The sequence below is a fragment of the Suncus etruscus genome, chromosome 19 (assembly GCF_024139225.1).
Source record: "Suncus etruscus isolate mSunEtr1 chromosome 19, mSunEtr1.pri.cur, whole genome shotgun sequence".
Taxonomy (NCBI): Eukaryota; Metazoa; Chordata; class Mammalia; order Eulipotyphla; family Soricidae; genus Suncus; species Suncus etruscus.
This window is the reverse complement of record NC_064866.1, coordinates 321,142-348,995: the sequence shown is the minus strand read 5'-3', so window position 1 is coordinate 348,995 and position 27,854 is coordinate 321,142. Positions and strand designations below refer to the sequence as shown.

Below are 27,854 nucleotides of genomic sequence, written 5' to 3'. Positions count from 1 at the left end.
CGCTCAGGGGTTATTCCTGGCTCAGAGGACCATATGGGATTCTGGGATTTGAACCACAGTCCGTCCTGGATCAGCTGTGTGCAAGGCAAATGCCCAGCTGTGCTATCTCTCCTGCCCAGGACTGGCTCTTTAGCATATGTGAGGCCCTGGGTCTGACACCCCAGGGACCACTAACAACACTGGGTCTTGATCCTAGCACTGTAAACAAAAATAAGCAGAAAAAAAAAAAAAAAAAAAAAAAAAAAAAAAAGAAAGAATGTGAAGCAGTAGAGTATATGTCTGGTGTATAGAGAGCACTGGGTTCAATTCCTGATGACGGGTCTGAACAAACACCCAATCAGGTAATCAAGAAAAAAAAGCAGTATGCGAAAAATACGTAATATGTAAAGAGACACAGAGAATGTAGAAGCTTGCTTTTTGAGTGCCTTTTCCTCTTGTATTAAACCCAAAAGGAAAAGGAACTCATATCTTTTTTTCCCCTTTTTTGTAGTACTGGGGATCAAACCCAAGGCCTCATATGCAGAGGCAAGCACTATGCTGCTGATCTAGAATAGTCCTCTGGTCTCTATTCTTTTGGGGGGCTTTTAAGGGTGGTCTCCCAAGAGATCCCCAGAAAAGCTAAGACCCCTCTTGGTGGATTACCCCAGGAAGTGGAGGATGTGCTGCTCAGGCCCCATGTGCTAGGCAGTATCTGAGGTCATGCACCAGTATGCTCTGGAGTCCAAGGCGATATATAGCCTGTGATCCTTGAACAACCATATGGAGGATTAGGTTCAGCTACTAACACCACACATGGAGACACGTGTTCATTCTTTATAACATGAATTTTTAGTTTAATATCTATTTTACATAATTACCTATACAGTAAGTACAACACAGAGATGTTTTGCATTGCATGAGGTCTCCTAAGCAAAGCCAGGAGTAATTCCTGAGCATCATTGGCTGTGACCCAAAAACTGAAACAAGGGGCCGGAGAGATAGCACAGCGGAGTTTGCCTTGCAAGCAGCTGATCCAGGACCTAAGGTGGTTGGTTCGAATTCCGGTGTCCCATATGGTCCCCCGCACCTACCAGGAACAGATAGCCAGAGCAACCCCTGAGCACGGCCGGGTATGCCCCCCCCCCACTGCAAAACAAAACAAAACAAACAAAAAACCTAAAACAAATGGAGAAAAAGAAAAAAAGGGCTAGTCTCGAGTACTAGAGAGAGAGCACCAGGAATAGCAGCCTGCTTTGCATACAACAGATCTTGCATGCACCGGGCACCTCATATGATTCCATCAAGCACCTCCAGCTGTGATCTCGAAGCTGAGCCAGGATTAAGTACTGAGCACTGCCAGTTCTGGCCCAAATCCCCCTTCCTCCATCTCCAGAGACATTTGAAAAACTTTTTTAATTCTAGGGGCCAGAGCTAGCAGTGTTTGCCTTGCACGCAGCCAATCTGAAATGACCTGGGTTCAATTCCTGGCATCCCATATGGTTCCCTGAGCTTTCCAGGAGCAATTTCTGTGCGCACAGCAGGGAGTAACCCCTGAGTGCTGCCAAGTGTGGCCAAAAAACAACAACAAAATTTAAATTCTAGTGTTGGGCTATGGAGACAAAGCCTGGGATTGGAATAAAAGCTTTGCATGTGGCAGCCCTGGGTTCAATATTCAGAACAAGGTCTCTCGAACACTGTTGAGTATGTCTCAAAATAAAACTCTAGTTTTAATAAAAGGTCAGGGACTGGAACACTAGTCTAGCATGCTGCTGGTGTTGGATGTGGCTGACCCAGATTCAAGCCCTTGAAACCCATATGGTCCCCTCAGCACTGCTAGGAGTGATTTCGAGCAGAGCCAGGAGTAAGCTGCTGCACCCCCCCCCCCCCACACACACACACTGTCAATTAGACAAACTTACAGGTCAAAGCCATTAGGGATAATGTAGGAGTCCCACCACTCAGTCTCAGGGATGTCCCCTTCCCGTAGCTCCTTCTTAGGAGCAATAAGGGCCAGTCTAGTGGAAGTATGGATGCCTGTTTTTCGAGCTGCCTGTGAGATCTCTGCTTGTAATTTCTCAAGCTGAGCCTAGAGTCAGATAAATCAAGAAAGAAAATAAAGTTAAAGGTGACAGAAGAGATGGTAGCTTTCCACTTTAAATACTTCCTTATTAGGGGCCAGAGGGATAGCACAGTGGGTAAGGTGCTTGCTTCGTAGGTGGTTGACCTGGATTTGATCCCTGGCATCCTGTATGGTCCCCCAAGCACCAATAGGAGTGATTCCCTCCCCCTCCCAGGAGTAATTCCTGATGCAGAATCTAGATTCTAGACTAATCCCTGAGTTCCACCGGTTGTGGCCCAAAACCAATAAATAAACACACAAGCACTACCTTATTAAACTCCTTATAGCTACTGTGAATTTACAATCTCTGAAGATTTATAAGTCACTTTACTATTCTCAGTGACTTAACTCTCATCTCTACTCTTGCACTAAAAAAGCAACATGACTTTAGCAAGTAAAAATTTATTGAAAAAAATAATTGAGGGACTAGAGCAGGGGTGGCGAACAAGTTTGACACAAAGAGCCAAAATCTTAAACTGTGAGAGTCAGAGAGCCACACCACGCAGTGACCTGCCAAAACAGACAAAAAGCACAAAAGCATATAATTTTAACAATAATCTATTAAACGCATATTGCATTTTGCCATTTTGAGTGAGGGTCAAAATCCTGCAGTGATGGTGAGGGTGTGCTGCATCCTCCACACTAAGAACTAACAGCAAGATGTGACCCAACAGGTGACACACGGGTCCCCCGCTCGCTGGCCCGTGCAATTGTTTCCGAGGGATGGGAGATAGGACTACGTGCTCGGAGATCTCTCCTCAGAGGTCCCTCCTCAGAAGCAGCAGAACCAAATCCAAACTTGGCAAAGAGCCACAGTCCACAAAAGAAGGAGAAGAGGCAAAGAGCTGCATTCATTTTGGCCAGGAGCCACATGTGGCTCAAGAGCCGCGTGTTCGCTACCCCTGGATTAGAGGAGAGTGAAGTGCTCCCCTTGCACACAGCTAATCTGGGTTTGAGCCGCAAGCGTACCTATGGTCTCCCAAGGACCACCAGGAACAATTTGTTAGACTGAACCCAAGAATTGACAGGTATGGTCTAAAAACAAACACAAGGGGCCGGGGTAGTGGCGCAAGATCTGCCTTGCCCGCACTAGCCTGACAGACGCGGTTTGAGCCCCAGCATTCCATATGGCCCCCCAACCCAGGAGCGATTTCTGAGCACATAGCCAGGTGCATCACTGGGTATGGCCCCAAAACAATAAGAACAAATAAAAACAAGCCCAAAAAAATGTGTGGGTCTTGGGCCAGAGAGATAGCATGGAGGCAGGGTGTTTGCCTTGCATGCAGGACAGTGGTTTGAATCCCAGCATCCCATATGGTCCCCCAAGCCTGCCAGGAATGGTTTCTGAGCATAGAGCCAGGAGTAAACTCTGAGTGCTGCTGGGTGTGACCCCCCAAAAAAACACCCCCAAAATTTGTGGATCTGGAGAGAGTGCAGCAGGTGGGGCATTTGCCTTACATGTGGCTCGCCGGGATTCAATCACCAGCACCCTCTATGGTTCACCAAGCACTAAGCAGGACTGATTCCTGAGTACAGAAGCAGGAATAAGCTCTGAGCATTACCAAGTATGAACCAAAAACAACAAAATTAGCAAGAGCCAGAGAGACAGTGCAGTAGCCTTGTCTTTCATGCAGCTGACCCAGGTTTAAACTCTGACACCACATATCCAAAAATGACCAAGAATGAGACCAGGAATATGTAAAACCTGAGCACTTCCAGCTATGGCTTAAAAACCAAACTCTGTTCTGAAATGGATATGAGAAGGTACAAAGCACTGAATTATTAACGCAATATAGTAGACTCCATTTCCAGGTGCATGGATCATGGGCAGTAAATTTAAACCAGGCTACCCTCATTTACATGTGGAGAAGAATCACATTCAACTTTTTTTTTTTTTTTTTTTTTTTTTTGTGGTTTTTGGGTCACACCCGGCAGTGCTCAGGGGTTATTCCTGGCTCCAGGCTCAGAAATCGCTCCTGGCAGACACGGGGGACCATATGGGACACCGGGATTTGAACCGATGACCTCCTGCATGAAAGGCAAACGCCTTACCTCCATGCTATATCTCCGGGCCCAACTTTTTTTTTTTTTAGGAGACACAAAGGAGTATTTATTAACACCCAAATTCCAGCACACTGGGGCCAATGACACGTGGAAGGGTGGCAACCCACATTCAACTTTCAATTTATTTATTTATTTTTTGCTTTTCTGGGCCACACCCAGTGATGCTCAGGTTTACTCCTGGCTATGCCTCAGAAATCGCTCCTGGCTTGGGGAACCATATGGGACACTGGGGGAGCGAAACCAGGTCCATCCTAGGCTAGCACAGGCAAGGCAGATGTCTTACCACTTGTGCCACCGCTTTGGCCCCTCATTTTATTTTATTCAAGCTAAATATTAAAGAATATGGCCAAAGAGACAAGACACTCGTCCTGCATAACAATGACCTAGATTTGACCCCATCACATGATCCTCTGAGCACCCACCAGAAGTAAACCCTAAGCAAAGAGCCAGGAATAAGTCCTGAGCACCACTAGGTCTGGACCAAAATCCAAAATAAAGGAAAAAAAAGGAAAGAAACCAGCTAAAGTGCTAGGACCTCGATGGCGACCCTACGGCACGCTGGAAGGTCCGCAATTAAGATCTGCGGCGCTGCGAGGCATGTGTGCCGGTGTCTGCTTTGCAGCTCACCTGGCAACAGGGCCGGACTGGCCATTGGGAGGACTGGGCATTGTGCGGCAGTTTGGGCACTCGGGCTCAAAAAGGTTAGCCATAACTGTGTTAGGAGATTGCTGAGAGGACTGCAGAGAAGTCTGGAGTGCACAGAGGCCCGAGTTCAACCCTCTTCCACATCCCTCTGGCAATGCTGATGGAACTCTCATAGGAAAGTCTACCCTCAAAATTCAAAACAAAAACCAAATTGGGGCTGGAAACAGTATAGATAGATAGGTTTGATGCTGGCACCAAATATGTTACCTTAAACCCAGATTTAGGAATGAGGCCTGAGCACATCTGGGTGTGGCCCAAATCCCACTCCCCAATAGACTAAAAGCCAAGTGTTCCAACAATAATACAGCTTCCTCGACTACTTGTGCACTGGCTTCCTAAAACTCTGAGAGTACTCTAGGACTACATTCCGTTTTTTCTATTGTGTAACTCCTCTGAAATTGGAGATTATACCCCCATACCTTTGTCCGTAAGCGCTGAGCAATCTTCTCAAATTTGCCCTTGTCATGGAATTTAAAAGTGCGTCTCTGGCGCTGGGAAGGGGCAATGGACACTCGAGGGTCAAAGAAGGTATTGGACTCCATGTCTTCCGATGGCTTTTCTTTCAGCTGCTGCTTAAACTGCTCCCTTTTCACAGCACGAATATTGGCCTTCAGAGTAGGCATGCGATGTGTCAGTTCGATCTCCTTGCCTGTCGCATCTACCGTCCGACCTTGCTCATCGAGGATCAATGGTGTTGGTTTAGTCTGATCTTTTAACTCCACCTTCCTAAAGTACAGCCCAGAAACAAAATCCAAATAGAACATTAAGTCAAACAACAAGCAAGTCAAACCACACAAAGACAACCAGATCCACAGTTCTAGAGAACATAAACTCACCACCAAGTAAATCTTCACATCAAACATCAAACTAGATGTTTGAATACGGTGATTTTTTTTTTTTTTTTTTTTTTTTTGCGTTTTTGGGCTACACCTGGCTCTACACTCAGAAACTACTTCTGGTAGGCTCAGGAACCAACCATATGTGATGCCAGGGATCCAACCTGAATTGGTTGTGTATAAGGAAAAGCGCCCTATCTGCTGTACTATCACTTCAGTAATGAAAACAGCAATTTTTATTCAATAAATTTATGAGTTACATTAATGGGGCTGGAGAGATTCTCAATGAGCTCAATGGGCTAAGGACATCATTTGCACATACCAGTCTCAGGTTTGGTCCTTGGCACTACACGGTCCCGAGTTCCACCACATATGACCCAAAACATAAAAAGTAAAATTATATTCATGAGAAAAAAAGTTTTTTGGGCCATACCTGGTGACGCTCAGGGGTTACTCCTGACTATGCGTTCAGAAATCGCTTCTGGCTTGGGGGACCATATGGGACGCTGGGGATCAAATCAGTTAGTCTTGGGTCAGCCACGTGCAAGGCAAATGCCCTACCACTGTGCCATTGCTCCAGCCCCTCATGAGAATTTTCAAACCATCCTTTCTGGGCCAGAGCAATGGTGCAGCAGTAAGGAGTTTGACTTGTACACGGTTGACCCAAGACTAACTGTGATTTGATCCCCAGCATCCCATCTGGTCTCCCTAGCCAGGAGCGATTTCTGAGCGCATAGCCAGGAGTAACTGTTGAGCATCACCAGGTGAGGCCCAAAAAAAACCAAAAACAAAGAAGCAAAATTATGGAGAACTTAATTTTATACTAGTTCCTTCAAGGTGGGAATTCCTTCTCCTTTCTTCTCTACTTTCCAATAAACCTTTCTGTTGTCTTAAAAAAAGAACTATGAAACTCTAAGATAAACTATTTAGATTATTTGAAAGAAGTAGATCAGAGATAGTCAATTTCTTTTCAACTTCAGAAGTGGCAAAGAATTTCCTAAAATTGATACTCACGGAGGGGCAATACCCATGGCATGAAGATTTGCTAGGCCCACCATGTTGGCATTGCCAATGAGGCCCGGCTTTAGTGCCAGCTGGGCTTGTATCCGAGCTTGTAATTCAGCTGCTTTCCTCGCTTTCTCAATGGCGTCATTCATGAAAGTTGCAGCTTGGGAGGGCTGAATAGTGTTGCCAATTGGAAGTCGCTCTGGCTGCGAGGAAGAGGGTGTCTTTGGCTGTGAACAGAAAGGAGAAATGAAAAGATTAGACATGGGGCTGGAGAGATAGCATGGAGGTAAGGCATTTGCCTTTCATGCAGAAGGTCATCGGTTCGAATCCCGGCGTCCCATATGGTCCCCCGTGCCTGCCAGGAGCAATTTCTGAGCCTGGAGCCAGGAATAACTCCTGAGCACTGCCGGGTGTGACCCAAAAACCACAAAAAAAAAAAAAAAAAAAAAAAAGAAAAGATTAGACATGCAGACAACACATGCGAAGATCAAGCATGACTGCCATGGGGGACTGTGCAGTGGAACATGTGGTCATAGCTAGACTCCTTACAGGTCATAGGAAATTCTTGCTGAAGACGGTGTTTTTTTCCTGAGGTGGGGCCCAGGGATGGACACCATACTTGCACAACACTCTATCTACCACTGAATTAAATTCTGTACAATCACCGCCCACTACTGCATGCTAAGTCTTCAGCGTAACAGGGCACAATACCTGGGGTGCTGGGGGGCTAATGAAGCTCAGCTGTTTCTTTCTCTCTTCAATCTGCCGCGTTGCCGCCTCCATCATTTGTTTGATCTGCTCTCCAGTGGGAGAAAAAAGTTGAAAAACTGTTAACTGCTTTTTATTTCTCTCATATACGTTTCAAGTCGAGTAACCCAAAATGAATGTTTTTTTTTTTCCTTCACAATCCATTATACTCTCCCCATAGCACAGGCTGAAATTTATGTTAAGTCACTAGAGCCGATCTGTGGTCTCCTTCACCCCATCTTTTTAGTGCAGGATCGGCAGACAGGGTTGTGAGGAATCTCATTCTAGGTAGATTCTAGGCAGAAAAACCTGGAATGGAATCAACTCAGCTCGTTGGTAACTAAAAACCTTTGGCCTGATATTCACATTTAATCTCTAGACATCTAGATTAATCTTTGAACATCTAGATTTAATCTGCAGACATCATAGACAAACGTTATACTTTATAGGGCCGTTTGATGCCTTTTTTTAAAAAAAAAATGCATGCAAAATATCTTAAAAATCTCCAAATATTATTTTGGCAGGGGATGGTAGCAGTATGGGCCACACCCATCAATGCTCCAGGGCTACTCCTGTGTAGCAACTGGGACACTACAAGAAAGGCAAGCAGGGGCCGGGCGGTGGCGCTAAAGGTAAGGTGCCTGCCTTGCCTGCGCTAGCCTTGGACAGACCGCAGTTCGATCCCCCGGTGTCCCATATGGTCCCCCAAGCCAGGAGCAATTTCTGAGCGCATAGCCAGGAGTAACCCCTGAACGTTACCGGGTGTGGCCCAAAAACCAAAAAAAAAAAAAAAAAAAAAAGAAAGGCAAGCATAGAACCCCAGTACCCACTTAACCCATCAAAATACTATTTTTGTGTGGGCATGAGCAGTGCTCAGGAGACCATATGTGGTGCCTGGATCAAACTGGGGTCAGTTATATACAGAGCAAGCATCTTGACCCCTGTGCTGTCTGTCGGACCCAATGCAATACTTTTCCTTTTGTTCTTCTTTGAGGGAAGGTACCTGGTGGTGCTTAGTACTGGCTCCTGGCTGTGCTCAAGAATCACTCCTGGATGGGCTTGGCGACTGTATAAAATGGTGTGGATGAAACCTGGGTCAGGCTTCTGCAAGGAAGGCACCTTATCTACTTCACTGTCTCTCCAGCTTTCTCAAATATTATTCCTTAAAGAACTATTGGGGGGAAGGGCTGAAGAGACAGCACAGTGGTCGGGCATTTACTTTGCACAAGGGTGACCCATATTCCCGACATCCTATATGGTCTCCTGAGCCTGCCAGGAGTGATTTCTGAGCACAGAACCAGGAGGAACCCCTGAGTGCTGCAGGGTGTGGCCCCAAAACAAGAATGAAAAAAAAAAGAAAGAAAAGGAAATATGGGGCTGGAGTGACAGCACAGAGGGTGGGTGTTTGCTTTGCATGCAGCTGATCCAGGCTCCATCCCTGGCATCCCATATGGTGTCCCTCTCCCACCCCAGCCTACAGCCTACCATGAACGATTTCTGAGCGCAGATCCAGGCGTGCCCCAGTGCTACTGGTTGTGGCCCAAATCCCACTTCTCCAAAAAAAGAAATATGGGGTTGGAGCACAGAATAACTCCTGAGCACCACCGGGTGTGGCCCCAAAACAAAACCAACAAAAGAAATATGGGGAAGAGGCAAGAGCAATAGCACAGTGGTACGGCATTTGCTTTTTGCATGTGGCTGACCTGGGATGGAACCGAGTTCAATCCCTGGCATCCTATATGGTCTTCTGAGCTTGCCAGGAGCAGTTTCTGAGCACAGAGTCAGGAGTAACCAAACCCTGAGCTCCGCCGGGTGTGGCCCCAAAACAAAACAAAACAAAAATGAAATATGGAGGCAAGTAGGGTGTTTGTCCTGCATATGGCCAACCAGGTTTGATCCCTGGCATCCCATATGGTCCCTTGAGCCAGCCAAGGGTAGATAATTCCTAAGTACAGAACCAGAAGTTATAATCCCTGAGCACACCACCAGGTAGGGTTGTCCCCCCCCCCCCCCCCCGCTTCACCAAAATAGAACAGGAGTAATTATGTCAGACCAGAGTGGTCTGTAGGCATAGTCAGGGTGATACAGGGCACAGCTGAATCTTCAAGTCAGCACCAGCTGAGTTTGGCTGGCTGAGTGTCACTGGGAGTAGCTGCAGGTCCAAGAGTACCACCTGGGAGAAGGCCCCTTCTGCCAACATACGGTCAACTGAACATGAGGTAGACCTTAGCTTCCTGAATGGTATGTAGCAACTCCCCTTCTGTATCTAGATGAGTCCTAGTGACATCCATTGGAACAAAATAGGTATGCAACACATTCAGCGAGCCAAGGGCTGATTTCAAAGTTCTCAATCCTTGAATACTCCTGATTAGACCAAAGGATGATTCGGAAATAAAAACAGCCTAACGCTATAGGCTAATGAAGATTAAGATCAACAGAAAGTCACGGTGGGACCACGTTATGCTTCCTGTGCACGCACTCACCTGCAGTTTGGTGAGCATGCCAGGACTCTCAGAGGGAGGTCCAGGGATAACCTCTGGCTCCTCTTCCACCTCCTCAAAACGGGGTATCCGCCGCTTCTTGACTCCTGACGACTCCTTGGCAATCTCAGAGTCATCACCAAATACTTCCTAAGGGAATCCAAGATGAAAGAAGAGATGTAGCCCTGTCCCTGGGAAAAGGGGAGAAGCATCCTAGTCTCTAGTGGCCATTTGGGGCTTTTCCCAGGGGACCATGACGCAGCCCTGGCAGGGTCCAGGCGTCTTCCAGCCCCATCATCCATGAACAATCTCCCCAACTTCATCCTTTTCCCACTCCAATCAAGCAAACTTCATTCCATAGTCTTTTTTTGTTTGTTTTTGGTTTTTGGGCCACACCCGGCCCAAAACGCGCTCAGGCGTTACTCCTGGCTGTCTGCTCAGAAATAGCTCCTGGCAGGCACGGGGGACCGTATGGGACGCCGGGATTCGAAACAACTACCTTAGGTCCTGGGTCGGCTGCTTGCAAGGCAAACGCCGCTGTGCTATCTCTCCGGCCCCATTCCATATTCTTATACATGTTCCCATATCAAGGTCTTCAATACTGCCCATATTCATAATCATCTCTTTCAACTTCTCCATAGCCTCTACTCCATCTCCTGCCTAAAACTCACCTCCTTCTGGAAAATTTCCTTAGAACTAATATTCTCATCTACTCTGAACAAACTTTAGATCCGCATCATCAGTGGTTACAAGCTTGGTTCAGGCTAAATACAAATACATTGCTGACTTTCTACCTGTGCTATCACTGTTAGTAATTTCTCTCACCTCAAGTCTACGCACGTGCAGGACTGGGCTTTCTCTTTTTTTTCCTGCAGTATTTCTTACAATACTTTGCTCTCATAAAGCAAATGGGAACTCAAATACGCCCACTAATTTGCAAGGTGAATTTAACAGGGCCACGAGTAGCCAACCGGGAGGGAGGGAGGACAATGGGAAAAAGTGAATGTACACACCGGTGGTAGGCTTTGGGTGACATCCCCTCTTCACTAGGAGGGCTCGTGTTTTGCAAGGACATATCCTCGGCAGGGGCGAGCGCTTCCTGGAACTCCTACAGTTCAAGAAAAAGGACTCTCCCATAATATATTGTGTGGGGTGGGACCTGAACAGGCCAACTGGGACCCATATCCCCAGACTACCTTGACACCTCCTTCGGAAGCCACTTTTTAAGTCCCACCCAATGTAGCCACTTCATTCCCAGTATGTGCTTCCTGCTTAGTGTACGCTCAGTTCATCTTAGTATGCTGTGATGTGGTGGAGCAAGCATGTCCCCGTAAGCGTAAAGGAAGTCGATGCAAACTGTGACATTTACATGACAACACTCACTACTCTAGAATCTGCCACTGTTTAGAGGTGGCCTCTCTTGCCTTCCCCCCAAAACTGCCAACTCCTTTAAGGCACACACTCTCTCATCGCTCTCATCACTCCTAAATGCCCTGAACAAAGAGCACACGAGTCTCATTTCTCCTGGGTCCATATCCAGGTCAGGAGCCAGACAGCGTGAAATGGAAGGGCCATTTTGTCCAAGGTGACAAAAGCACTTTGGAAGGCTTGATGGGTGTCACAGAAAAGATGTTTACTTGAAAGAGAGAGATAGAGAGAAGCTAGACTAGCTACTTGAGAGGGATCCTTTGCAAGAGGCCATGACAGATCAGCTATTATATTTCGAAATGCAGTGAGGGAGCTGCCATCGCCCCTTTAAAGATCCACCACAGGATCCGGTGTTCACAATATGCTGCACAGCAAATGAGAGGCTCACAAGAAAACAATGTTGTTAAATATCCCACCTGGCCAAGAGGCTACTGCAGAAAAACACTACAAGGGAGTACTGGTATGGTCGTATGCTATAAACTACTACATATACTCTATACTCCTCTCCTTGAGAGAAGAATTCTCAAAATTCTACAGGGAGCTACATGGCAACAGTCAGAAACAATTTATTAGGTCTCGAGTAAATGGATGGAAGCATAGGGTTAGAGGTAGGAATAAAAGTGGGGGTTGAGGGGAGCAGGGAGAGAACAGACCAACGTAAGAACTAGCCTCCTGACTACAGAAAAAGGAACAAAGCAAGCACTTGTTATCCTTGTGCTCTTTAGACCAATGAACATCTGTAATTCATCACCCTAAAACGAGACTCATGCTCACTGCTTCCATTTCTATGTGTAGCCCCTCTGCAAACCTGGTGTGCTCTAGCAGTGAATCTGAAGCTGAGATGATGAGCTAGCCGAGAAAGAGCGTTCCTCACCTTCAGTTCCCGCTTTCTGCTCCTGTCACTGCCGGACTTGGAATGGCGAGAACTCCGGCCCTCTTCCACAGCCTCAAACAGTTTGTCCACAAACCGGAGAGTAGAATCGTCAAGAAACGGCTTCAGGTGGTCTGACAGGAGAGAAGATTATGGAGTAGAATTGAAAAACTAAGAGCTTGGGGGCCGGAGAGATAGCATGGAGGTAAGGCGTTTGCCTTTCATGCAGGAGGTCATCGGTTCGAATCCTGGCATCCCATATGGTCCCCCGTGCCTGCCAGGAGCAATTTCTGAGCCTGCAGCCAGGAGTAACCCCTGAGCACTGCCGGGTGTGACCCAAAGACCACAAAAAAAAAAAAAAAAGAAAAAGAAAAACTGAGAGCACATATTCTATCCCTAGGCATGTCTGATATGACACTGGGGGACCGCCACCCACCCACAGTGCATAGGGCCAGAGGCTGTGCTTGCTTCACTGTGGTTCGAAGCTGGGGCTTCTGCAGCCTGGCAAGCACCTCGTCTTTGAGCTTTCCAACTTTGGAATTCTAGCTTTAGAAGGAACAGAAATGTCCTCTCAAAGTTCTTCACAGGGGGCCAGCGAGGTGGCGCTAGAGGTAAGGTGTCTGCCTTGCAAGCGCTAGCAAGGAAGGACCGCGGTTCGATCCCCCGGCGTCCCATATGGTCCCCCCAAGCCAGGGGCAATTTCTGAGCGCTTAGCCAGGAGTAACCCCTGAGCATCAAACGGGTATGGCCCGAAAAAACAAAACAAAAAAAAAAAAAAAAGGGGGGGGGGCCAGAGAGATAGCATGGAGGTAAGGCGTTTGCCTTTCATGCAGAAGGTCATTGGTTCGAATCCCAGCGTCCCATATGGTCCCCCGAGCCTGCCAGGAATGATTTCTGAGCATGGAGCCAGGAGTAACCCCTGAGCACTGGTGGGTGTGACCCAAAAACAAAAACAAACAAAAAAAGTTCTTCACAGGGCTCACCTAAGTTTTCTGACTCACTCTAAGTAGCCTTGTCCAGTAACATAACTATAGCTGCACCTATCCTGGAATAGTAAGTAGCACAGAAAGAACACTGTTTAACCTGAGCACTAAATCTAATAATGAAAACCTTAGGAACCAGAGCAATAATACAATGGGTAGGGCATTTGCCTTGCACATGGCTGACCCAGGTTCCATTCCCCAGCATCCCTTATGGTCCCCAGTACTCCTCCAGGAGGAATTCTTGAGTACATAACCAGGAGTAACACTTGAACACTGCTGGGTGTGGTCCAATCCTCCCTTCAAAAGAATACCCTAGTTTTTCCCTAATAGCAAGCGTAGCTTGCAAACTACCACAAGCAAAAATCTATCTCCCTCAACATTCTTCATGTATATTATTATACAGGCTTTTATATATTTAAGTGTGCATCTGAATCTAAAATATTTTCACTGGACTTTAGCCTACCTCCTAAATAAATAAATCTTAGGGAACACAGTACAGTGACCAAAGAAAATTGGAAATATGTCATAATAAAACACGAAGAAGAAAAGTGAAATGATTTAGACTTCTTCCACTGCAATGCAAGATAAAACATTGACTGACCTTTTGAAGCTGCTTCTGACAGACATTTGAGAAAGCACACAACAATGATCTGAGTCATATTATGTGTTGTGGAAAGATTCAGAAGGGGGTCAGGTAGGTGGCTTAAAGGGCAACGAGACTCGTTCCGGATGCAGGAGCCCCAGATTGGATCATCGGCACTACCTCATCTTCTGAGCAGAGCCAAACCAGCAAAATCAGACTGAGGAGGGCACATACCTGCTGCCTTCTTCTTGTCCATGCCCTTCCCCACACAGTTCAGGGCCGCCGTGACCACTGTGGGCTCTGAGAAGCCCAGAACCCTTTTCACTGTCTTCTCTATCCATGGCTTCAGCTCATCCAGCTCCCGCTTTGAAAGAGCCATTCTTTGGGAAAAGAAGAATGCAAATGGGAATCAATTCTGCGCCTAAGAAACCAAAAAAAAACCTAAGTTAGAGAACAGAAAAGACCAAAGTAGCTCAAGTAATGCTTTCTTCGCCCAATTCTGAGGCAAGCTCGTCCACTGAAAAGTCAGAAGTTTCCCTAAAAACCATACTTCAAAACAAAGAACTACATTCTATTTCATTTTAAGCCTAACTCAGAAAGTTAACAGTGGATCAATAAAAAACCAGACCAACTTTGAGAAGTATCAAGTCCGAGGAATGAGTAATAGCTTCTTCTTCTTTTTTTTTTTTTTTTTGGTTTTTTTTTGGGCCACACCCTGTGACGCTCAGGGGTTACTCCTGGCTATGTGCTCAGAAGTCGCTCCTGGCTTGGGGGACCATATGGGACGCCGGGGGATCGAACCGCGGTCCGTCCAAGGCTAGCGCAGGCAAGGCAGGCACCTTACCTTTAGCGCCACCGCCCGGCCCCCGAGTAATAGCTTCTTTATCTGTCATCTCAACAAGGACCAACATGAAATCAAGAAATAAAGGATTGGGGCACTTTTGGAGTAGTTAGCGCACTTGCCCTTCACATGACTGACCCAGGTTTGATCCCTGGCACCCAGAGGTGATTCCTGAGCACAGAACCTGGAGTAACCCTTGAGCATTGCATGGTGTAACCCCAAAACCAAATCAAACAAAAACATACTCAGGGGGCCAGAGTGCTAGTTGGGCAGGGTACTTGCCTCGAGTAAGGCTGACCTGAGTTTGACCCCAAGGAGTGATGCCTGAGTACAGAGCCAGAAGTAGCCCTGAACATTTACTGGGTGACCCCCAAAACAAAACACACCAAATAAACGTATTACTCTTTCCTTCTAATAGACATTATTAAACTCAGTTCTCTTTCCAACAATGTACAAAAGGTACACCTCTCATTCTGTATTAAAGATCATAGTCCATAAGAATTTTGCCAGGGCCCAAGGAGATAGTCTCAAGGGTTGAAGCACAAGCTCTTGTATGCAAGAGCCCCTGGTTCACTATCTACTACTAGGAACACCCTGACCCCAGCCATCCCCAGCCAGGGCAGCACCAGAGCAGGACAGGGTACAGACTAAGAAACAAAAATCAAAACCAAAAACCAAAAAAAAGGAGCCGGAGAGATAGCAGGGAGGTAAGGCATTTGCCTCGCAATCAGAAGGTCGGTGGTTCAAATCCCGGCATCCCATATGGTCCCCTGAGCCTGCCAGGAGCGATTTCTGAGCATAGAGCCAGGTGTAACACCTGAGTGCTGCCAGGTGTACCCAAAAACAAACAAACAAACAAAAACAAAAATCAAAAAACAGATTTCAGGACCGGAGTGGTGGCGCAGCGGTAGGATGTACTGAGGTCTGATCCCCGGCGTCCCATTGGGTTTCCCAAGCCAGGAGTGATTTCTAGCATATAGTAAGGAGTAATCGCTGAATGTCACCGGGTGTGGGACCCCCCCCCCAAAAAACAAATTTCAGGACCAGAGCCATAGAACAGTAGGAAAGCCATTTGCTGTACACGGGATAGACCCAATTTTGATCCCCACCACACCATATGGGCCCTTGAACCCCATCAGAAGTGATTCCTGAGCACAAAGCCTGAGTAAGCCTCTTAGCTTACTCTTAGCCCTTACTTAGGTTGTGCCCCGGGGGGACCCCCAATAAAAAGCAGAAGAGCAACTCCCCAGGTAGGGAGGAAATCAGCATAGGATTAATTCTTCTGTTGTTTATTTTGTTCAAAGCCAGTGTGGTTATGAACATGTTAAACCTTTCCAGGAAAAAATACTGATCAACCAAAACAAATAAATTTTAATGCTCAGCATGCCTTGGGATGGAACCAAGGTATGCCTCATGTAAATAAAGCAAGCTCTCTGGTCCCAGGACAAGTGTCACGTCTCGTGATTTCAAAGTCTCCTCCGTACGCTGTCTTGAAGAAGAATCGATCTCTTGGCTCAGAAAAGAAACAAAACAAAACAAAACACCTCGGAGGAGGGAAGAAGATGGCAGCGCAGCTCAGAACCCCAGGCTCTGTGCACGAGTCCCCAAAGGGCCTGGAAGCTCAGGTACCCGGAATGAAAGCCAAGAAGGGCCCAGAGTTTTGTCTCAGAGCCTTAAGAGGTGCCTTGGGGAGTTGCCATATCTCCTTAAGAAGTTAGATGGTGGGCCCGGAGAGATAGCACAGCAGCGTTTGCCTTACAAGCAGCCGATCCAGGACCAAAGGTGGTTGGTTCGAATCCCGGTGTCCCAGATGGTCCCCCGTGCCTGCCAGGAGCTATTTCTGAGCAGACAGCCAGGAGTACCGCTGGGTGTGGCCCAAAAACAAAAACAAAAAAAATAAATAAGTTAGATGGTTAAAAAAGCATTATGGGATCTCCTACGCTTAAAGATATACCCTACAATCTGGCTACCCAATTTCTTGTTTGGTTTTTAGGTCTATGTACTCATTTACAGTTCTTGTAGTTAATATTTGATCACTTAGGATGATAGCAAGAGTTAGCTTGGGGCCAGAGAGATAGCATGGAGGTAAGGTATTTGCCTTCTATGCAGAAGGAAGGTGGTTCGAGTCCCAGCATCCCATATGGTCCCCCGAGCCTGCCAGGTGTGACCCAAAACCAAATAAATAAATAAATGAAATGCACTGTTTTGAAGATGATGAAGAGTACAAGTATTGTTTCCTATTCAGCAGTCTTCCAACCTCTCAGGTGCCGGAAAGATTTTAATCGGTTTGAATAATAAGAGAAGACTAGGTCAGCATGCCCATGGTACCACCCATGAAGGGCAATGTTTATCATCATCCCTCACACGGTTTTGAACTTAGCAATATTTGTATGAGACTGGAACCTGTACTTATGCAAGTAAAGAATAGAAACTGTTTATTTTTCAAAAAAAGAGGAGCCTTGATAGAGGGCAATGATAGAGCTAGTGGGATGGGTAGGTAATTTGCATAAACAATTAATTTGCATAAATTTGCATGGATCCCACCCCGCCAAGGTTGGCCCCCAACCCCCCAAAATCTCAGGGGAGCCTATGCAGCCACCCTGCAGGGTGGGACACGAGCTCTGTCATGCGCAGTACGGGCTGGGGGCTCCCCTCCACCTCAGGCTTCGGCGCCCTCGCGGACCCAGCCCGGGCCTCAGTTTCCCCCGCAGCCTTCATGGCTGTCACCGGAAGTTGGCCGTGTGCGTGCGTGTGGGAGCGGCCGACCCCTCACCCCGCCGTCCCCGGGAGGGATCCCGCCGTCGCCTCGTTCCACTCACCCCACAAACTTCAGCCCCGCCGGAGACGGAGCCCGAACGTTACACCGGAACCGGAAACGCGCCGGACGCCCTCCCGGCTTCCCCGTCCCTCCCGCCGCGGCCGCCGCCACGCCTGGGCCCCGTCACGTGACCGAAAAGGGGCGGGGATTGCTGTTCGCGCAGCCGCAGTAGAGGCTGCGTACCGTCACGTGACCGGTAGAGGCGTGGGCATTTCTGTCTGCGCAGCCGCTGTAGATGCTCGGTCCCGCACTTAACCGGGGAAGGGCGGGGTTTTCTTTCCGCGCAGTCGTTGTAGAGGCTGAGCCGTGTCACGTGATCTGGGAGAGGCGGGGATTTCTTGTCTGCGCAGCCGCTGTAGCTACTGGGCCTCGACATTTGACCGGGGAAGGGCGGGATTTTCCTTCCGCGTAGCCGCCGTAGCTACTGGGCCTCATCATGTGATCCAAAGGGGCGGTGATTTCTGTCCGCGCAGCCGCTGTAGAGGCTGGGTCCCATCACGTGATCGGGGAGGGCGGGAGTTCCTGTTCGCGCAGCCGCCGTAGCTGCGCCACCCGGCGCCTGGCGCCTGCGCAGCAGAGCGCAGCCCGTTCCCGCGCAGTCAGTCCTTTCCTCAGCGGCCTGGGTCGGCCCTGTCTGTCGTCTCTGGCGACAGGTAGGGCTCGATCCGGGAGCCTGAAAGGCAAGAACAGGGCGGGTGCTAAGGCCAGGCCAGGACGCAGAAGCGCATCTTCAGGGTATGCCGAAGTGGGAGGCGACCCAGCCCCTCGCCCAGGAAGGAGGCGCAGGCTGGACAGAAAGGAAAGGGTTCGATCCCGGCCTCCCTCCCATTCGGGAGTGATCCCTGGACGCAGAGCATCCCTGCGCACCTCCAACCCACACAAGGACGGAGGAAAGCAATGCCAGAGAAGCAGCAGCATGCCTCTCAGCGGTGAGGCCGGAAGAGGACTCTGAAGATGCCTTTCCTGTGTGCTGTTCCAGTCGTTGTCTTAATGGTCTTGCTGAGGCTGGAGGGGGCAGCAGGTCCTGGCTCCCAGAGATCCCTGACGGTTCTGGGGGACCAGAGGTTGCACTATGGAGCAGGGTCCCTGGAGTGCCAAGCAGGCACCTCCACCTCTAGGCTTTCCCTCTGGCCCACAGCGGATGGTTTCGATGCTGGGGTTGCAGCGACACCATCTTGCTGTCATTTCTCGATGATGTGTGGTACTGAGCCCACAACCGGCAGTGCTCATGGGTTACTCTGGGCGGGCTTGGGACCCCGCATGTGGTGTCCGACATCAAACTGCAGTTGACTGCATGCAAATAAAGCACTGCTCGCTGTACTCTCTCTAGACTTAATTTTCTTTAAAATACAAAAATAAAACTTATGTTATGGGCCCGGAGAGATAGCACAGCGGCGTTTGCCTTGCAAGCAGCCGATGCAGGACCTAAGGTGGTGTTCGAATCCCGGCGTCCCATATGGTCCCCCGTGCCTACCAGGAGCTATTTCTGAGCAGACAGCCAGGAGGGACCCCTGAGCACCGCCGGGTGTGGCCCCAAAAAAACAAAACAAAAAACTATGTTTGACAGGGGTCAAGGGTGCTCAGGTTCATGGGTGGTGTTAGGAAGGGACAATTAAGTATCCAGTCCAGAGTCAATAGCAATGGAATCTGGAAACTCAAACTTTAACAAGCAAATGGGCCTGTTATTCTGGCAAGCTCGGAGGCATGGGCTGGACTATGGGAATATTAGTAAAGGGGTTGACAACGGGGGTGGATTGGTCTTGAATAGTGTACATCTGAAACCCAACTGTGAATAACTATAAATCACAATGGTTTATATAAAAATTAAGACTTTAAAACATAAAAAATGAAACCAGGGGTTCCGCCTCCAAATTCGTGGCTTAACAAAGACTTGAGATTTCCAAAACAAGACAACCCACATTTATCCTGAACTTGGGCCACACCCAGTGGTGCTCAGGGCTTCCTCCAGGCTTCAGGAACCACTCCAGGTAGCGCTCCTGGGACCATATGGGGTGCTGGGGATTGAACCAAAATCAGCCACTTGCAAGGAAAGTGCCCTGCCTGCCATACTCTCTTCGGCTCTACCTCCCATAAGTTTATAAAACAAAAATAGCTGAAACTATTACTCTTAGCAGAGCAATCCTCTCTCCAGCCCTCACACTATTTGTAGAGGGCACATTTCACAAGCCAATCAATGCTCACTCCTGGAAAATAATTTGTCCTGGAAGCGTCCCACCTAGAATTAATTTGTGGGGTCAAAGCTGTTCTCGAAACTCACAAATAAACCTTCCTTTTCTTCCTTTGAACAGAACTGCTGAATTCGGTCATCAAAGACTACTGTAGGCGGCTTATGTTCATTGGAGGCAGCAGCCAGTCTCTTGCTCCCCTTCACCCACCTTCCACATCTGGGAAATCTATTGGAGGAGCCTGAGATTACCGTATTTTCTGGCGTATAAAACGACCCCCTAATTTTGCAGTTAAAACATAGGTTTAGGCCTATATTCGCTGTATCAGACAGAATGTTCCTGTGCTGCAATTGTATGTACCACAGTGAGCCAATTACAAAGATTCAAAGGTTATACTGTAATAGACTTCCTCTCTGACTCTGGCCCAGCTGAGCAGGCTTTTGACAGTGTAGATTCGGGTCCAGAACATTGTCTAATTTGCATGCATCAAAAGCCTGCTTGGATTTGCTGAGTTAGAGAGGTGGTCCGAGCAGCCTTGCAGTGATTGGTGCAGGATCGCGTTGGAAAATTCGTTTTGTGGCAATATTCAGACAATTTTCGTTTAGCGGCATATTGAAACATTTTTCGGGATATACTCGGCGTATAAGACGACCCCCGGATTTTCGGTTGACTTTTGTTTCAAAAGTTGTCTTATACGCCGGAAAATACGGTAGGTCTTGGGGTCAGACCACATCTCACCAGCTCCATGAGGTCAAACTGCACCTTGTTCTGCTTGGTGTGGAAAAATAACCTGGCACCAGATTTCTTGGGGAGATGCAAACTCAAGCTGGAATGAAAAATTGCTCTTTTAAGGAAAAGAAAATCCTAAATCCAACCCAGGCATTTCTGGACCCCCCTCATCTTCCCTTGCAGGAACATTTCAGAGATAGGAATTTTTTTTTTTTTTTTTTTTGGTTTTTGGGCCACACCCTGTGATGCTCAGGGGTTACTCCTGGCTATGCGCTCAGAAGTTGCTCCTGGCTTCTTGGGGGACCATATGGGACACCGGGGGATTGAACCGCGGTCCGTCCTAGGCTAGCGCAGGCAAGGCAGACACCTTACCTCCAGCACCACCGCCCGGCCCCAGAGATAGGAATTTAAGAGAATAGGAAGATAAAAAAACCTGTTCGAGTGGCTGGAGGGCATTTGCCTTGCACGCAGCCAACCCAGAGTGGATGGTGGTTCAAATCCTGATATCCATATGGTCCCCTGAGCCTGCCAGGAGCAATTATACTGAGCGCAGACCCAGGAGAATCCCCTGTATGCCGCCGGGTATGACCCCCCAAAAACAAGAAACCTGTTCAAGAAAGAATGCAGGCTGCTCAAAGGGGAGAGCCAAGTATACTTCTCAGGTGGAGATGTGGGTCACCCCCAGAATGAGAAACAACCTGCTTGTCTTTGCTGAGTTGGTTGCATACATTATCTTCCAAACTGCCCTCATATGGAGCTGTTTTTTCATCGCTATGGTGCTGTCAAATGGGAGCTTGGAGATTTTAGTGTCTATCTTCCAATCCTTATACCCGTTCGTGCTGGAGCTTCTCTTCAGAAGTGGTCCAACCTTCTTGGGCATGTGTTGGCACCAGGTTAAGTCTTTATTAGCAGCAGCTCCTATGCCCAACAAAAAAGTAGCAACTTTTTGCTACTTTGGGGCTGGTGAATTCCTTTATATTTTATCTAGGGGGAGTGCAGAGTGATAGTATGGGTAAGGTATACACCAGACCTAGGTACAATCTTTAATATCTCTTAGAGTCCCTTAATTAGTGAAACTAGAGCCAGAAGTAATTTTTTTCCCTGAGCACTGCCAGGTGTGGCCCCTAAACAAGAACAAGAACAAAAGCAATCCCACCTTGGTTTTACTTGCTGAGAGCTCATACCACTCCACTCCACACTGCATAACTTTTCTTCACCTAACAAGAGACTGTTTTGAAGTCCATGGGTAAAAAAGCAAATTATCCTTCTGTTGTCACAAAGGTAGAAAAACAACCTTTTAGAACAAGAGGAGTTACTGGTTTGCATCCCATAATTCCCCCCCCCCCCCTTTAACCCCAGCTATCACTTTATTTCTGCTCCACCAACTCTCTATTGGACCTTGCTTGAAGGAAATGAATGACAGAACACATGCATGCATGCATGCAGGACAGTGGTTCAAATCCCGGCATCCCATATGGTCCCCCTGCCAGGAGTAACCCCTGAGCACCACCGGGTGTGACTCAAGAACCAAAAAAAAAAAGGAAGAAAGAAAAGAATTCTTTTTTGGGGGGCCGGAGAGATAGCATGGAGGTAAGGTGTTTGCCCTTCATGCAGGAGATCATCGGTTCGAATCCCAGCGCCCCATATGGTCCCCTGTGCCTGCCAGGAGCAATTTCTGAGCATGGAGCCAGGAATAACCCCTGAGCACTGCCGGGTGTGACCCAAAAACCACACACACACACACACACACACACACACACACACACACACACACAAAAGAATTCTTTTTTGGTTTTTGGGCCACAGCCAGCAGTGCTCAGGAGTTAATCCTGGCTCTGTACTCAGAAATTACTCCTGATAGGCTAAGAGGACCATATGGGATGCCAGAGACAGAATCCAGGTGGACGGCATGCAAGACAAATGCCTTATCTGCTGTGCTATCACTCTGGCCCCAACCTCTAAAGAAATTTTTGTGCAAGGTTTCCAATACTCGAATGGTTTAATAGTAGTTCCTTTCCTTCTTACCCTAAGTTACTGGAAATGGGATTGTTCAGTAGAGAAACAATGCTTTCCAATAGTATCTTGCATTGGGTATTATAAAATCAGGGAGAATGGGGCTGGATTAATAGCACAGCAGGTAGGGTGTTTGCCTTCCACACAGCTGGCTTATGTTCAAATCCAGGCATCTCATATGGTCCCAAGCCTGCCAGAAGTGTTTTCTGAGCTCAGAGCCCTAAGCCCCAACACCACGTGGTGTAGACCAAAAACAAAACAAGACAAAACAAAAATCGAAGAGGAAATCATAACTCTATTCCACCGTGTACAGAAATGACCTCTCCTGTCAGTTCTACATCAAATTTGTTATTGGACCATTTGTGCATGCAACTCAGTGGCACTGAGCACAATGGCACTGCAGCGTGATCCTCTCTGCTGTCTTCCACAGGTTTTCGTCTTCCAGAGCAGTTTAGTTTGTTCCTCAATAGCAAATCCGGTCCTCCCAGTCAGGCCCTAGCAACCCCCATTCTATTCCTAAAAGATCTTTTGGGTTGTTCTTTTACTGACTCAGTGATATCTCTTGCCAATTGGGGGTGTTCTACACACTGGCCTGGTTACAGGAACCTGAGCTTATTGTGAGAGGTCAGCAGAAACAGAAAACAGAGGAGACACTTCTGGAGAAGGGCTTCCAGCTTGGACCCTCAGCAGCCTTGCCACGGGTCTGCCCGATGCTTTCGCATCAAGAAGTTGATCTTGCGGGCCATCTCCATGTTGTAGATTCGCCGGCAGGTTTCATAGCTCTCCCGCTGTCGCCGGCGGCATGGCTTCTCATAGTAGCGCCGCCGCTTGATGCTTTCAGTGAGCCCGTCCATGGTGAGGATCCTGTAAGAGATAGCAAATGAATGAGAGGCTGATGCCAGCCCATGAAGCAGGGCAGGAAAGCCACACAAGGGTGATTATCTACCACAGGACTCTCTTTGGCAGTTTGATTGGGGCAGGCTTTCTGCCGGTCTCTTAGGTAAGTGAGGGATATGACAGTCCCAGGAGAACAGTAGCTCTTTGTGGTACTGAATCTCTACCGTGGATTATCTTGGAAACCTTCGAGTAGGGTGGTCACCCATACTGGGGTAAAATTCCCAGGGGTGAGGCTTATTGGTGTTTGGTACAGACCATCTAGAACTGTTCCAGCTGCAGGCTGTCTGTCTATTTATCTATCAATCTATCTATGCCTACTCACATCCCAGGGTGAGGCTTATTGATGTTTGGTCTGTCTGTCTCTATCATCTATCTGTCTGTCTATCATCTATCTATCTGTCTGTCTGTTTGGTCTGTCTGTCTCTATCATCTATCTGTCTGTCTATCTATCTATCTGTCTATCTATCTATCTATCTATCTATCTATCTATCTATCTATCTATCAATCATGCATGCCTACTCACATCCAGAGACAGACATCGCTTGTGATGCACTGGAAGCAGTACATCAACAGTGATTTCCACACCTCTCTGCTGCCACCCTCTGATTACATAGATTGTACATCTTTATTCAGACTGCAGTGAACGATTCAACTGAAACTCTTTTTTCTGTTGTTCTTGGGCACATCAGGAAGTGCTCTAGGGTCAAACCTAGAGGTATCTCCATGATTCTGCTGGGCTACAGCCCTGTTTTGGAGTCACACCTGGAAGTACTCAGAGCTTACTCCTGGCAGGGAGCAGGGACCACATGGGGTGCCATGGATTGAGCCCCATTCAAACTAAATACCGTATCCACTGTGCTATCTCTCTGGTCCCTGGCTGCAGCCCCTTAAATCATCTTCTTAGCCCTTCCTCATCTTAAATCCTTCAAAGTAGAGATTAAGGTTATCTCATTTTAATTTTAACGATGTTCAATAAGGTGAGCTCCAACTATTTTCTTCCCACCTACTCAATTCCTTCCCACGCTGGATTTATAACAAATCAAACTCAAACTTACTCCAACAGCTCTGGCTCTAATTTTCAATATGCACCCCACACACACACACCCTTCACAAGCTGATCCTGAGATGTGCCAGGCCCCACTGCTGTGGGCCCACTCCCCTGACACTGCCTACACAATCACATTCCAGCTTCCTGAGTGAAGAGCCAGGAGTAAGTCCTGATCACTGCTGGGTGTGGCCCAAAATCCAAAAATAAATGACAGTTCAAATGAAGGACATAAAACAAAACAGGAAAAGCAAAACTCTAAAGGTCATTTAAGTAAGAAAAGATACTAAGTAAGGATTGATTTTTGGAAGAGGTAAAGACCAGCTTTTGGTTGGTTTGTTTTTTTAGTGGTGCTGGGGATAGATTCAAGGATCTCAAACATACATGGCAAGTGCTTTGCTGCTGAACCATGACCCTGGCCCACAAAAGTTGGTTCAAGAACAAAATCGGTTCTTCTGCAGAGGGCAGAGCTGGTGAAGGTCTGTCACTAGCGTAGAAACTGCAAATACTGGCTTGGTTTCCGTGTTTGTTTCTTTGTCTATCTGGGCCTCTCTACAATAATGTTTCCTACAAATAACTGTTTCCAACCGTTTTAAAATTTTTCTAAGTTCATAAAGAGATTAAGTGGTGACACCTCAAAATGGGATCAACATGGGGGGATGGGTCAAGGGCTACAGTATGTGCTCTGCATACTAAATGCCTGAAAGGCATCAAAGAATCATATGGTCCCTGGCACAAGCACTGCTAGGAGCCGGGCCACAGCAATGTTCAACAATTGTGGGCTCCAAATCAACAAAACCGAAATGAGATCTGAAGGCCAGATATTGTACAATAAATAAAGCACTTGTCTTTAGGCAACCAACCCAAGTTTGATCCCCAAAATCCCATATAGTTCCTTGAGCACAACTGAGTCCTAAGTGCAGAGCTAGGAGTAAGTAATCCCTGAGCATTTCTCAGTGTGGCCCCAAACAAACAAACAAACAAACAAAAAAGTAATATGAATAAGATAAAGTGTCATTTCCACACACACTCTTTTTTGCCAGGTCACCTAGCACATAACCTAGACTTGCATGACAGAAGGCTAAAGTGCTAACCCCTTGCATGTGGCCAATTCCCTTCAACCTAAGCAACATATGGTAATCAGAGCATCACAGAAATAATCCCCATACACAAGACCCTCCAACCACGAAACAGAAATTTATCTGTTTTATTTTTTGGGGGGGCCACATCGGGTAATTCTCAGAGGTTACTCCTGCCTTTGTAATCAGGAATTATTACTGATGGTGCTTGGGGGAGCCTACGGGATGCTGAATGTTGTGTATGTAAACATTTATGGGATTATTATATTACTGACCCTACCCTGATCGTGATTTGTGCCCTACCCTAGGGTGTGACCTGGCATTCTGCCCCCATCCTAGGGTGGTACCTGATTCTGCTTCCACCATTGGGTGATATCTGTTCCCACCATTGGGTGGTACCTGATTCTGGGGAATAAAAGCAAGGGTCTGTGGAAGGTGAGGGGCTTTTTGGCTGGAACTGATGCTGAGGCTTTGGACTTCAGTCTTGTCCACCGAATAAAGCTAATATTTCCACAAGCCTGATTCTCTGCGAGCTGCTTACCGCCGCTTCACCTCAGAACCACCGGCTGAACAGGGTGGCAGACACGAGCTCCAAGCTGGAGGGGAAAGACCTCATCCTGACTTGCAACAGCTGAAGATCAAATTCGGGTCAGCTGCATGCATGGCAAATTCCCTACAATTATGCTACGCTCTGAAAACTACCCTTCTTTTTGAAAGATACTCATGAGGGGGCATGGATGGTCACTCCCTGCTTGGCCTGGTCTGGCTGTGCAGACCCAGTTCTCCACTCAGGTGCAATGCTACTGAGCCTTGGAAGGGCTAAGGGTTGTAGGGGCTGGGGTTGGTTCAAAGTCAGTGCCTGGGGCCCGGAGAGATAGCACAGCGGCGTTTGCCTTGCAAGCAGCCGATCCAGGACCAAAGGTGGTTGGTTCGAATCCCGGTGTCCCATAGGATCCCCCGTGCCTGCCAGGAGCTATTTCTGAGCAGACAGCCAGGAGTAACCCCTGAGCACTGCTGGGTGTGGCCCAAAAACCAAAAAAAAAAAAAAAAAGTCAGTGCAAATCCCTCCCTCCACCATCCTTAAGCCTCAGTAGGGTGTTGTTTTTTGTCAGCCCACTGGGCTTTGTTCTGCCCTCCCTCTCAGAATGCTTCTCAGCTCCCGACTGCTTTTCCAAGGTCCCAAATCAGAAGCCACCTTGTTCTGTGAGCCAGGTCCTGCAACGCCACTGAATCATGCTCCTCCTCTGTTCCTGCTCCCAGCACTTGACATCTATCTCCCTTGCCTTTGGGCCTTCCCCAATCCTGGCTAAAATCTCCTTGTTTTTTCTTTCTTTCTTTCTTTTGGGAGAGGGAGAGAGGAATGGAGAGAGGGAGAGGGGGGAGGAGAGAGGGACAGAGAGAAGGAGGGAAAGGGGAAGAGAAGGGAGAGAGAGGGAGAGAAGGAAAGGGAGAGAGAAAGGGGACAGAGACACAGAGAGAGACAGAGAAAGAGAGCTACAGAGATAGAGACAAAGAGAGACAGACACAGAGAGCTAGAGACAGAAAGACACATAGATAGACAGATACAGAGAGACAGGGAGATAGAGAGACAGAGATAGAGGCAGAGATTGACAGAGATACAGAGCGACAGAGACACAGAGAGAGCGAGCGAGCGAGCGAGCGCTAAAATCTCTCCTTGGAGCCCGGGACCCACCTGTTGAGGGTCCTGTAGGCGCCCTCCACGTTGCCCTCCTGCACCATGACGGTCCTGGCGAGGAACCTCAGGTGCTGCGCCATGGCGGGGCCGGCCTGGGGGACGCAGAGCAGGGCTGGTCAGGCCCGGGGAAGGAGCGGCGGACTCACTCCGCCCAGGGGGTCCCAGGCCTCGGCGGACCCCCGACCCCGCCGTGACCCCCGCCGGTCGGAGGCGCGCCCGTCTGGGAGGAGAGACCCGACGATGCCCCGGGCAAAATGGCCGCCGGAAGTGACGTCCGGGGTCGCGCGACGACCCGGAAGCGGAACGGGCCGGGCCGGGCCTGGTGGGCGGCGGCGCGTCTTGCCAGTGCCTCGGCCTCTGCTCTGCCGAGCGGCTGTCCGTCTGTCTGGAATCTGGGTGGAGGGACCAAGACGGGTTTCCGAATCTCCGTGTCTCCTTGCATGCAAGGATACTTTTTAAAAGGCATCACACAGTCGACGTAACTGGTCATTTGTTTCAGGACCAAAAGAGGGGCCGGAGAGAGAGCGTGGACGTGAGGCGTTTGCCTCCCTTGCAGAAGGACGGTGGTTCGAATCCCGGCATCCCACATGGTCCCCCGAGCCTGCCAGGAGCTATTTCTGAGCAGACAGCCAGGAGGAACCCCTGAGCAACGCCGGGTTTGGCCCAAAAACCAAAAAGAAAAAAAAAAAAAGATTCTGGTTTCTGTGCATCTCTCATGGATATTTTTTTGAGGTCTGCTCTCCTGAT

At 48.1% G+C, this 27,854-nt stretch overlaps 2 protein-coding genes across 2 annotated transcripts in view; both read right to left on the bottom strand.

Moving 5' to 3' along the window:
• Positions 1-17,512, bottom strand: part of PRPF3 (pre-mRNA processing factor 3) — a 35,277-nt gene extending 17,765 nt beyond the window's left edge. Inside the window, exons 1-8 of the mRNA XM_049765912.1 lie at positions 17,464-17,512; positions 14,038-14,224; positions 12,241-12,371; positions 9,942-10,088; positions 7,423-7,506; positions 6,718-6,938; positions 5,287-5,593; positions 1,899-2,065 (exon numbers count right to left, since the gene is read on the bottom strand). Of these exons, the coding sequence (XP_049621869.1) occupies positions 1,899-2,065; positions 5,287-5,593; positions 6,718-6,938; positions 7,423-7,506; positions 9,942-10,088; positions 12,241-12,371; positions 14,038-14,182 (1,202 nt within the window). The 5' untranslated portion in view covers positions 14,183-14,224; positions 17,464-17,512. The remainder of the gene's footprint in view (positions 1-1,898; positions 2,066-5,286; positions 5,594-6,717; positions 6,939-7,422; positions 7,507-9,941; positions 10,089-12,240; positions 12,372-14,037; positions 14,225-17,463) is intronic.
• A 5,158-nt stretch (positions 17,513-22,670) lies between these two features.
• MRPS21 (mitochondrial ribosomal protein S21) lies at positions 22,671-27,200 on the bottom strand. Its single transcript, XM_049765964.1, has 2 exons — positions 27,105-27,200; positions 22,671-23,254 (listed from the first exon to the last, which is right to left on the bottom strand). Exons 1-2 carry the CDS (start codon positions 27,185-27,187, stop codon positions 23,074-23,076), a joined length of 264 nt encoding a protein of 87 aa, XP_049621921.1. The 5' UTR covers positions 27,188-27,200; the 3' UTR covers positions 22,671-23,073.
• Between the last annotated feature and the right edge of the window lie 654 nt (positions 27,201-27,854).